Source organism: Camelina sativa, chromosome 17 (genome assembly GCF_030686135.1).
Source record: "Camelina sativa cultivar CO46 ecotype springtype chromosome 17, ASM3068613v1".
Classification (NCBI taxonomy): domain Eukaryota; kingdom Viridiplantae; phylum Streptophyta; class Magnoliopsida; order Brassicales; family Brassicaceae; genus Camelina; species Camelina sativa.
The window spans coordinates 22,596,039-22,608,493 of record NC_141896.1 but is presented as its reverse complement, the minus strand read 5'-3'; the positions used below and the strand labels follow the sequence as shown (position 1 = coordinate 22,608,493).

At 34.6% G+C, this 12,455-nt stretch overlaps 1 protein-coding gene and 2 pseudogenes across 1 annotated transcript; 2 read left to right on the top strand and 1 right to left on the bottom strand.

Annotated features, from left to right (window-relative positions):
• Positions 1-3: 3 nt before the first annotated feature.
• LOC147924206 (uncharacterized) lies at positions 4-2,736 on the top strand (annotated as a pseudogene).
• A 661-nt stretch (positions 2,737-3,397) lies between these two features.
• Positions 3,398-3,932, bottom strand: LOC147924205 (uncharacterized protein At1g43920, Chloroplastic-like). Its single transcript, XM_087494361.1, has 2 exons — positions 3,759-3,932; positions 3,398-3,685 (listed from the first exon to the last, which is right to left on the bottom strand). Exons 1-2 carry the CDS (start codon positions 3,930-3,932, stop codon positions 3,398-3,400), a joined length of 462 nt encoding a protein of 153 aa, XP_087350487.1.
• A 5,147-nt stretch (positions 3,933-9,079) lies between these two features.
• Positions 9,080-10,742, top strand: LOC147924204 (ACT domain-containing protein ACR5-like; annotated as a pseudogene).
• Positions 10,743-12,455: the final 1,713 nt, after the last annotated feature.

Here is a 12,455-nt window from a genome sequence, read left to right as displayed (position 1 = left end):
GCGATGGCTAGAACCCATGGAGGAGGACGGAAGATTCCAACTCAGTGGTCAATGAGAATGAGATCTTCGGAGACAGTGGAGGCAATGGAGACGGTGGAGACAGCGGATGCAATGGAGACGGTGGAGACAGCGGATGCAATGGAGACGGTGGAGACTGCGGAGCCAATGGAGACAGAGGCAACCGTTCGCAACCCATCTGAGACAGAGGCTGTTTCAAACCAACCCGAAGAAGCGACTGAGATTTGTCAACCGAAACAGAAAAAGCGAAGGAAGTATCAAAAAAGGAAGAAGGGTGAAGATATTGAATAAGATCGTGAGGCTGTTAGTGGGGATGATTGTACGGTGGCTGGCGATGAAGACTGTGATGATATTGGTTATGGAGACGAGGTAAACAGAAACAAAAACGAAGAGGAAGTTCGTCAATCTGAACCAGTTCTAGGTGTCGAACAAAATGGTGTAGTTGTAGAACCATTTGTAGGTGTGGAACGAAATGGTGTAGTTGTAGAACCAGTTCTAGGTGTGGAACAAAATGGTATAGGAAATGTAGGTGTAGAAGAAAACAATTGGGATTCCCATGTAAGAGAAAATGTCGAAAGAGATGAAGAAGATGCAGGTGTCGAGGAAGAAAATTGTGAAGACTTTGAAGCCGAATTTGGAAAAGCTGCGAGAGATGAGGAGGATAATGAAGATGATGCAGATAGTGGAGATGATATATGGGAAGATGAGAGGATTCCAGAGCCTCTATCAGACAGTGATGATGAAGATGATTGTGATGAAAATGGTGATGGTCATGAAGCTGAAGATCCTGAAGAACTGCTGAGTTTGGGGAAAACATTCAATGGCCAGAAGAATTCAAGATAGCTGTCTTGAGGTATTGTTTGAAAACCAGATACGACATCAAGCTTTATAGGTCACAAAGTTTGAAGATTGGTGCGAAGTGTTCTTATCAAGGCCCTGATGTCAAATGTCCATGGAGATGCTACTGCGTGTATGACAAGAAAAAGCATAAGATGCAAGTTAAAATATACGATGAAGAACATGCTTGTGTGAGGTCAGGGTACTCGAAGATGTTGAAGCAAGGAACAATTGCTTGGCTGTATAGAGAAAGGTTGAGAAGGAATCCAAAAAGTACTAAACAAGAGATGGTTGCAGAGATCTTGAGGGAGTACGGTTTGACAGTGACTGAAGACCAATGTGCAAAGGCGAAGACCAAAGTTCTTAAAGAAAGGAAAGTGACACATCAAGAACATTTTGCTCGTATCTTTGATTATCAAGCAGAGATCTTCCGATCTAATCCGGATACAACATTTGAGATTGAGACTGTACCGGGTACAACCATTGGAAGCTTACAAAGGTTTTACCGTCTGTTCATTTGTTTTAAGTCACAAAGAGATTCTTGGAAGCATACATGCAGACCTATCATAGGAATAGATGGTGCGTTTCTGAAGTGGGACGTTAAAGGTCAACTCTTAGCTGTTGTGGGAAGAGATGGAGATAATAGGATTGTTCCTATTGCATGGGCTGTTGTTGAGATTGAGAATAATGATAACTGGGACTGGTTTCTTAGGATGCTCAGTGCGAAGTTGGATCTTAAAGATGGGAAAAAGTTCACAGTCATCTCAGACAAACAATCGGTTAGTCCACTAAATTATTTTACATTCAATCTTACCATAAATGTCATTGTCATTCTTACTTGTTGTATGGCTAATTATAGGGTTTAGTGAAAGCACTCCAAACAGTCATTCCAGAAGCTGAGCATAGGCAGTGTTCTAGGCACATCATGGACAACTGGAAGAGAAAAAGCCATGACATGGAGCTACAGAGACTCTTCTGGAAGATAGCTAGAAGCTACACGGTAGGAGAATTCAATGGGTATATGCTGGAGCTGAAGAATTACAATCCAAGTGCCTATGAGTCTCTACTGAAGACTAATCCCAGGTCATGGTCTAGAGCATTCTTTAAGGTTGGAAGTTGCTGTATGACAACTTGAACAACCTTAGTGAGTCGTTCAATAGGACAATCCGCCAAGCGAGATGGAAACCGTTACTAGAGATGTTGGAAGACATTAGAAGGCAGTGTATGGTGCGCAATGCCAAGAGATATATAGTCGCTTGTAGATTGAAGACTCGATTCACAAAGAGAGCTCATGCTGAGATAGAGAAAAATATTGCTGGGGCACAGGCTTGTCAAAGGTGGATGGCAAGACACAACAAACATGAAATAAAAGATGGTGATATGATTTACGAAGTGGACATGAGTGCTCGTACATGTGGTTGTATAAAGTGGCAGATGACAGGGATACCATGTGCTCATGCTGCATCTGTCATCATAGGGAAGAAAGAGAAAGTTGAAGATTATGTTGTGGACTGGTACATAGCAAGAATGTGGGAGCTAACATACTACGATGGTATTAGGCCTGTTCAAAGCAAGCTCTTGTGGCCATGTGTGAACAGATTAGGAGTGTTGCCACCTCCATGGAGAAGAGGCAATCCTGGTAGACCAAATAACCATGCTAGGCGAAAGGGGATGTTTGAGACTGCTTCTAGCTCCAACACCACATTATCACGCATGAACCGTGTCATGACATGTTCAAACTGCAAGGAAGAAGGACACAACAAAGCAAGCTGTAAGAATCCGGGAGTTGCAACTCCACCAAGGAGAGCAAGAGGTCGACCAAGAAAAGATCAGGTAATATTCATAGTTGGTGTTTTGTTTAGAATATTGAATGAATATTGATATTGTTATTGACTTAGGAACCGAGGATTATCTTATTTGAACAAGGACAACCGTTGGTTGGAGAAACATCTCAGGGACCATCTTCTCAGGGACCACAACCGCAGGAACCATCATCTCAGGGACCACCACCGCAGGAACCATCATCTCAGGGACCACCAAATCATGGAACATCACAGAGAGGAGGATCATCACAGCGAGGACGATCATCACAGCGAGGACGATCACATATACCACCAAATAAGAGAGGAAGAGCACATATACCACCACTGCAGACAGGAGGATCTCAGGATGCATCTCAGGGAGGCGGAAGTTCTCGGACAGGAGGTTGGCGTCCATGGTTTCAATGTTCAAGCTAATAAGCTTTTGTTGATGCAGTTTATGTGTTTTTTGGTTAGTAGCATAACCGTACTTGGTGTTGTTGTTTGAGTGGTTTGGCTTGTGTGTCATTACCAAAACCGTATTTGGTGTTGTTGTTTGAGTGGTTTGGCTTGTGTGTTATTACCATCTTAGGAACCGTATTTGGTGTTGGTGTTGTGTTTTGTTTTGTATTAAGACATGTTCTATTAGGTTATTTTCAGACATGATCTAAACATGAAATTGTCTATTTCATTCATCACCTCCAAGCGATTACAACACAGACAACCCATTTATGAAAATACAATTAATAACCAAAAACAACTTTCTTCTCTTTTCCTTGACCATACATCACATAAACCAACATAATGGTGATAACATAAAGCCACACAAAACACACTTTGAAGCACACTTTACATTTGTGAAGTTCCATTTTGCTAATCATTTCTTCATCCTTCAATTCTTGAATCGTAGCCTTTAACTCATTTGCCTCACATTTAGCTTTGCTAATCTCATTTGCCATGATCGCTACTCTTGGCAGAGCATCTTCAACTTCTTCAAACACGGCATCCTCGACCCACTTAAACAAGTTTTTCTAATGCACATACAAATGACACATTATTACCTTGAATTGGCTAACATAACGAAAAACAAGTTTATATACTTACATCTTTCTTGGTTGTCCACGAATTTGCATCTCTTTTGCTGGCACAACGGAAGAAAGGATGTCCCGGATTCTCTTGCGTCTTAGAAGTAAAGATAGTGACACCTAAACCAAATACACACTTCGACGGAACACCACGCTCACCGACGACACCGGAAGTGACAGAGCTGGAACTCATTGGAAAAAGATTTAGGAGTCTGAATTAGAAATCTATTTGGGGTTTTTGAACCCTAGAAATCGATTTGGGGATTTTATGTTTCTTCAATTAAGAGAAACGACATCGTTTTCTGATAGACGGACACCGTTAACGGCCGATTAACTCCGTCTTGGGGTTTCTAACGGAGATTATCACGATGACCAAAACAGCCAGGTCAACAAAAATTTATCATTTAATTCTGTAGTCAACCAAAACTTGAGGATTAAAACGGCATTCTGAAAGTCTAGGCTTTTTTCGGCGTAATTTTGAAAGTTGGGGATTTAAACGGCATTTTTCTCATTTTAATTTGCGGTAAACATCCCTTATATATTAAAAGAGGAACATTTTGGTGAAAAAGCTGAGGTGTCAGCATTACAGAGCTCAGAGCACCATTTAGCAAAATCTCCTCAAATTTTCTAATTAATTACATCTTTGTGCCATTGTATTTATTGGCCAAAACAATGACAACCTCTTTATACCTCTTTTGTTTCATGCCATTAATTTCGATATGACATAGATATCTTTAACTTGGGAGCAATCTGTATAAAACTGAAAGAAAAACAGGTATAATTCGGGAAGTTTTTTAATGGCATCAAACAAATAAAAGGAAAATTAGTAATATAAAATAAAACATAAGAGGGAGAAGCGTTGTTTGCTATGAAATTTTGCAGTGTTGATGAAGAATCGAACATAACACACTTCAATCCGGGAAGAATTTCAACAAGATAATCGAAAATGTGCTATGACTCAAGCTCACTCTTCCGAAACTAGAGATAAAAGATAATTGACAAGTAATAAATAAGTAAATCAGCCAGAATTTATAAAGAAAATACAAGGAATCCATATGCTCTGTGATGTAGATTTTGGAAAAGAAGCCCAATTAAAAATAAAAACAAGTAATAATATTATACCAATAGTTGAGATATATTGGGATCTAATGATCAGTTAAAACTTATTAAATCCAGTATAATAATACCGTAACTAATACCAATTATATAAGGGATCTAATGACCAATTATAGTCTTCCTCTCACAAAACAATTTTGTAATTTTATTTCTCCGTCAATTATGGGCACATATATTACTTAAAGAAACTAAAAATATCCAAAATAATAGAATTCTCCTTAATAAAATACCTATATAAAATACTTTATATCCCATTTTATTATTTGCCTTTCTCTTACTATATTATTTACATTAAATTATCATTAGTATAACTAAGGAACCATTCATTCAATAATTGAAGGAAATCTGTAATATTAATTTAGGAATACACTTAAAGGTTAAAAAAAATCATATCAAATATCCATATTGTCAAACTGACCCAATTTACATATTAAGAAGAAAAAAAGATTTAACAATAGATTTATTATATTTTAGGAAATCGTTCAAATTAGTTCCATAATAATCAGGTTATGAGAATTTTGTGTGGGTATATTCATGTATGAAAAAATACGGGACAAAAATTTTGGGAACAAGAATTCAAGCAGAACATATGCGAATATACTATTTATCCCTTATATATTAAAAGAGGAACATTTTGGTGAAAAAGCTGAGGTGTCAGCATTACAGAGCTCAGAGCACCATTTAGCAAAATCTCCTCAAATTTTCTAATTAATTACATCTTTGTGCCATTGTATTTATTGGCCAAAACAATGACAACCTCTTTATACCTCTTTTGTTTCATGCCATTAATTTCGATATGACATAGATATCTTTAACTTGGGAGCAATCTGTATAAAAATGAAAGAAAAACAGGTATAAATCGGGAAGTTTTTTAATGGCATCAAACAAATAAAAGGAAAATTAGTAATATAAAATAAAACATAAGAGGAAGAAGCGTTGTTTGCTATGAAATTTTGCAGTGTTGATGAAGAATCGAACATAACACACTTCAATCCGGGAAGAATTTCAACAAGATAATCGAAAATGTGCTATGACTCAAGCTCACTCTTCCGAAACTACAGATAAAAGATAATTGACAAGTAATAAATAAGTAAATCAGCCAGAATTTATAAAGAAAATACAAGGAATCCATATGCTCTGTGATGTAGATTTTGGAAAAGAAGCCCAATTAAAAATGAAAACAAGTAATAATATTATACCAATAGTTGAGATATATAGGGATCTAATGATCAGTTAAAACTTATTAAATCCAGTGATATAATACCATAACTAATACCAATTATATAAGGGATCTAATGACCAATTATAGTCTTCCCCTCACAAAACAATTTTGTAATTTTATTTCTCCGTCAATTACGGACACATATATTACTTAAAGAAACTAAAAATATCCAAAATAATAGAATTCTCCTTAATAAAATACCTATATAAAATACTTTATATCCCATTTTATTATTTGCCCTTCTCTTACTATATTATTTACATTAAATTATCATTAGTATAACTAAGGAATCATTCATTCAATAATTGAAGAAAATCTGTAATATTAATTTAGGAATACACTTAAAGGTTAAAAAAATCATATCAAATATCCATATTGTCAAACTGACCCAATTTACATATTAAGAAGAAAAAAAGATTTAACAATAGATTTATTATATTTTAGGAAATCGTTCAAATTAGTTCCATAATAATCAGGTTATGAGAATTTTGTGTGGGTATATTCATGTATGAAAAAATACGGGACGAAAATTTTGGGAACAAGAATTCAAGCAGAACATATGCGGATATACTATTTACTCATGTGAATTACGAGGAATGGTGTTTTTTCAGGTAAAAAAAAATGAAATATTGCAATCAGATGTATTAGACGGGTTTAATCGCTTGACAATTATATTTTTTAAAAATTATATAAAAATAACTCGGGTCCAAACTTAGTAGATAATTGTTTAAGTTTTAAGAAACCAGGATTTTACCTCACACGTAAACATAGAAAATTGTTTTGTGGTGGGGTTTGAGTTTTATTTTCCTTTCCAATAAATATATATATATATATATATGTTATGAATAAATATTTTCGACACAACTTGTACACCGCAAAACATATTTAAGGGGCATTCTCAAAAATGCCCCTTTGTCCATATCTCTTTTTAAAAATACCCCTTCATGTTGACCATTTTTAAAACTACCCCTCTTTATATACAAAATGACCAAATTACCCTTTTTGAGTGATAGCAAGAATGTACAGTCATCAAAATCGAAAATATTTTCCCGCCAAAAAAATTTCCCGCCAAAATTTTTTTTCCCGCCAAAATCGAAAAATTTCCCGCCAAAAATATTGAAATTTATACCTTTTAAAAACCTTGTAAATGCTTTTAAAAAACTTTTAAAAGCGTTTACAAGGTTTTTAAAAGGTTTTTAAACACATTGTAAACGCTTTTAAAAACCTTATAAATGCTTTTAAAAAGCTTGTAAATGCTTTAAAAGGTTTTTAAACACCTTGTTAACGCTTTTAAAAACTTTTTAAAAGCATTTAAAAGGTGTTTAAAAACCTTTTAAAAATTTTATAAAAACTTTTACAAGGTTTTTAAAAACATTGTAAAAGGGTTTAGAAGGTGTTTAAAAACCTTTTAAAAATCCTTTTAAAAACCATTTGAAAACCTTTTAAAAACCTTTTAAAAACCTTTTAAAACCTTTTAAAAACCTTTTAAAAATCTTGTAAAAGCGTTTACAAGTTGTTTAAAAGACCTTTTAAAACTCTTTAAAAAATCTTGTAAAAGCCTTTACAAGGTGTTTATAAGGCTTTTATAAGGTAGAAACCTTATAAAACCTTTTAAAAACCTTGTAAATTTTTTTTGGCGGGAAAATTTTTGGCGGGAAAATTTTTTTTTTCGAAATTTTTTATCAAAAGTTTTTTGACAAAAAAAATTTTGGCGGGAAAATTTTTTCGAAAAATTTTTGGCGGGAAAATATGTCGGAAATTTTTTGGCGGGAAAATTTTGTTTTTCTTTTTATTGAATAAAATAATTTTCATCTAAGGGTAAAATGGTCATTAAAAATTAAAAGAGGACATAAATAAAAATAGCCAGAAAAGAGGGTATTTTTGAAAAGGGGTATATCAAAAGGGGCATTTTTAACAAATTCTCAAAAATATTTCAAAATAAATTATTCAAAGTTTATTATATTATATAAAATTCAACAAAAAAGTATGAAATTGAATTTAAATATCCAAATTTTGACCCGTTACTCAGTAAAAAATTAATTCAATAGATATTATTTTTAAAATAATATCTAAAACTAATATCAACTAAAAAATAATATCTAAAAAATAATATTACTAAAACTTGAATATTTTATAGATTGAATCATTTATATTTGTTTTTAAAAATTCAACTTATGGTATATCCAGAAATAAAACTAGTTTTTATTATTATAAATAATATGATAGTTTATTTGTTTCACAAAATAGACTCATATATAAAAATGAGAGGTGAAGTATAATGATAATTAATAAATTAATAAGTTAAGTTAGATATCAAAGGATTTTATTTGATGAATAATTTAATAAAAGAAATTAATATGGTAAGTTAGATGATATCAAATGATTCTTTAGAATATTCTTTTTAAGATTTTTGGAAACAACGTGCTCTAATAATAAAATCTTCCGAAAATAAATTAAGGTTGCACCCACTATTTAATTTGTAACCAATTAATCTATCAATTAATCTATAACCTATTTGTAACCAACTTATTAAAATTATATAGTCTACAAAACAATTTTGTGTACTTCCGTTTTATTATATAAGGGATCACTATAGCGAGATAATTAGTTTTCATTTTCGTTTATTAATCAATACAATAAAAGTAGAATGTTTCTCTCTGACACATCAGCACTAAGAACAACTTTGGAGATGACACATCAGTTAAAACATTTGACCAATTATATTAAGACAATTAATACAGCTCAGCCCAGTTTTTTATTACCTGGCAACATTCTGAAATATTCACGGTTTCAAATTAAAAAATAACTTTGTCTGCATCCCTTTGGACTTTGGACGAGCGAACCGCTCACGGAGAACAACAGCAAGCTCACCACCGATCTGACTTCCCTCAACCACCAGGTTAGTTCTCAATTTCATTAAGTTGATACAGTTTCTTATTCCTTACCTATTTAGTTTTGCTCCTTTTGATTTTCTTTCACATAAATCACCAAACGAATCGAGAATGGGTTCATTTACTTGTCTCTGTTTCTGTTTAATTCCATTTTGATGATTTTTATCCGGATTCGTCTCTGATGATTAGTTTCAAGAACTGGGTTTGTTCAATTTTAGGCCTTTGCTTCATTTTTTAATCTTTTTAGGGTTTATTCTTTGTTTTTATTTCCCTTTTTAAAGGGGTCTTCGTTTTGATTGAATCAATTGTGTCTTCGGTTCGTGTTAGTATCAGTTTTTTTCCTGATTTTTGTTTGAGCTATTCATATAATATGGATAATGAGATTGCAAAGTTTAGTAAAAGAGTGAATCCACCAAGGTAAATTGACTTTGTTTTGTTCTTCTTCCATAGGTTATGTCTATCTTTTCGATTTTAGGCTGAGTTTTTCATTTGATTTCACTGTCATTAAGGTAATCAAAATTTTCATAGGGTTAGATTTGGTTTGAGTAGAATAGAAGAAATGAGTATAAACATTTTGTGTTTTGTTACAGGTAGATAGTGCGAAAAAACATTGAATACTTCTGGAGGTTGTTCAAGTTCTAACTGAGCTTAATCTCACCATTAAGAAAGCTTATATCTCATTTGATGGTGGCTGGTTCATGGATGTTTTCAATGTTACTGATCAAGAAGGGAAGAAAGTCACCGATGATTTCGTTCTTGAATATATTTGTACATTAAGTAATAGCGATCATTTTCTTGGTTTATATTCAGTTTTGGTTAGTTTTGATAATATGGTTATCAACTCTTTTTTTGTTGTGTGATTGTTGCGGTCTCTTTGTCCTGATGAGTCTTCTTGCTTCAGTCCATCAATGAGATCATCTATTGGTGTCAAACACTATGTCGACTTCTCTGTGATTGAGCTTACAAGAACTGACAGACCTGGTTTGTTGTATGAGCTTTCGCTGTTATGATGGATCTGCAATGCAATGTAGTAAATGTTGAGATATGGACGCATAAAGAAAAAGCAGCAGCGGTTTTTTTTTTGTATGAATGTTAAATTATATTCACCAAAAAAACCATTCTACAGAGTTCTTTAAAACTGTAATTGAAAAGAAACTGAATAAATCAAAACCACAAAAGATGAACTATTTAGACAGGATGGGTATGAAACCAGTACTGCAGACCACTCTCATAACCGGGGGAGGCCGTTAACGTGAGTAGTCGATTCCGAACTGTCTTGTCGATGAACCGTCTTGTCGATGAAGCAGCAGCGGTTTTGCAAGTAACAGAAGAAGAAACCTGCTCTGCAATCACTGATCTAGATAAGTTATCCAAAATCAGGAAACTTCTTTGTTATGTGCTTACAAGTTGATGCAGTGGCAAAAGATTATGTGAACTGGAAACCATGGTGTCTTCTTCTCTCAATGAAACTCACACGGACCGTAAGCTTCATCAATTGATATTTGTTTATAGAGATGACGATGAGTGGGAGAATAATGTTGATGATGAGGATAAATGTGGAAGAGTAAATCCAGATGTGGATGTCTCCAATTTGCATGATTTAGATTACTCAATTGTGATGATCAAATGTAAAGACATATCAAAGCTTCTTTTTGATACCGTCTTTTCTTTGACGGAAATGAATTATGTTGTACCAAGTACTAAGTTCAGAAGTACTATATCTTTGTTACTAAGTACTAAAGTAAGAAGTTCAATGTATTTATCAACTACCTAATTACTTATATCTAGGTTATTGCATAAACCATTGTAAAAGAAATTACTGAATTATTTTCCATAGATTAAATATGGAAATACAATAATAACAAATGAGGTTATGCAAACTGGATTTTTAACCATGAAAATAAAAACGAAAACAAAAACAGTATGAAATCAATTAATTCAAAAAATAGTTCAACAAATATTACAAAATTTTCCAATGGAATATGACGGAAGTCATTCAATTCAAGACGTTCAAATTATCATGAGCTTATGTGAATCATTGTAACACCCGCAAACCAATTTTTGGTATTTTGGTAAGGGTGTCGATCGACACCTTCTAGTGAGGCATCGATCGACACCAGTTGTGGCCGGTTTGGTCGGTTCAATTTTAATTGTCCGGTTTGCGGGGTTGGTTTAGGGAAAACCCTAGCTCGGGTTTTTAAGGAGGGAGCTCGAGTTTTTCTCCTCTTTTGGTCGCTTTTGTCAAAAACAGAGAGAAAGAGGAGGAAAGCTTTGTTCTTGAGTTCCTGGGAGTTTTTGTGAGATTTTCTTGCTGTTCTTGGGAGATCTAAGGCTGGGAAGGTGTTAAAAGCTTGCTAGGAGTGAGGGAATTCGTCCTTATTGGTCAGAAACTTCCTGCAAAGAGGTGAGTGCATGACCATGGCTTATCTAAGCTAAGATCTCTAGATTCTATGTGATTTGGTGCTTATGTGGTTGTTTCTTTGAGTTCTCTATGATATTTCGTTGCTGTCTGGGCTGGGTTTGGCTTCTGGGAGTGCAAGGAGCGGATTGGAGAAGCTTGGAGGCGAGATTCGGAGTTTCTGATCGAGGGGAAATCGCTGCTCGGCATCAGTGTCGGTCGACACCAGTTGGGGTGTCGGTCGACACCAACGCGAGGACGGCTCGGGACTTTAGCGAGTGTCGAACGATGCCATGTGGAGGTGTCGGTCGACGCAAACTAGGGTTTTCGGGAGTGTCGGGCAGGGTGTCGGTCGACACCAGTTTGGTGTTGGTCGACACCAGATAGTCAGTGTCGATCGACACCATCTGGTGTCGGTCGACACCCCTTGTTCAGTTACGATGGACGTTGCATGCTATGTATATTGCCTGGTTTGTTTTATTGATTGTTGTTTGTGGCATGTAGAGATCTTATTGCTTGTGTGTATAGCCCAGTAGATGGGAGGATTGCCTCACTGAGTGTTTATCAAATACTCATGCATCTCAATTTGTGTTTGTGGTGCAGGTAAAGGCAAAGTGTGATCGTGGAATCAAAGGCAATGAAGAGGAGGATGTTTTAGGGACTCGATTGGATGTTGTCTGGCATTTGCTAGGGTGCTAGAGTTGAGTCATTAGAAACATTGCTAGGTTGCTGGTTTCATGTTTCTTGTTGTTTGGTATTGAGATATTGCCTTGCTATAATATTGGTTTATTATTGAATATTGTTTATGTTATTCCGCTGTTGAATGTGTTGTGGTTAGGTGGCTAGTGGGTATGGGACCACTAGCTGTAGTTTATTTTAATATATTATATTTATTATTTATTATATAAAAAAAAAGGTCGGTCATTTCAATCATTAATCATGTTTTTTATTTTATTTTAATGATTACAAGGTTGCCACCCAACAAGACACCTGTATATCGATAACTCTATGATGCATTATTAAGAGTCATCTCAAAAAAAGAAGGCATCAATCAAAAATGTCATTTACAAAGAGAATTCAACAGAATCT

What these genes read in the sequence shown, in the direction of transcription:
- LOC147924205 (XM_087494361.1), bottom strand. Translation starts at nt 3,932, where the DNA reads ATGAGTTCCAGCTCTGTCACTTCCGGTGTCGTCGGTGAGCGTGGTGTT. An exon ending in CGTGGACAACCAAGAAAGAT is followed by an intron (nt 3,686 to 3,758) that starts GTAAGTATATAA and finishes TATGTGCATTAG; the next exon opens with AAAAACTTGTTTAAGTGGGT.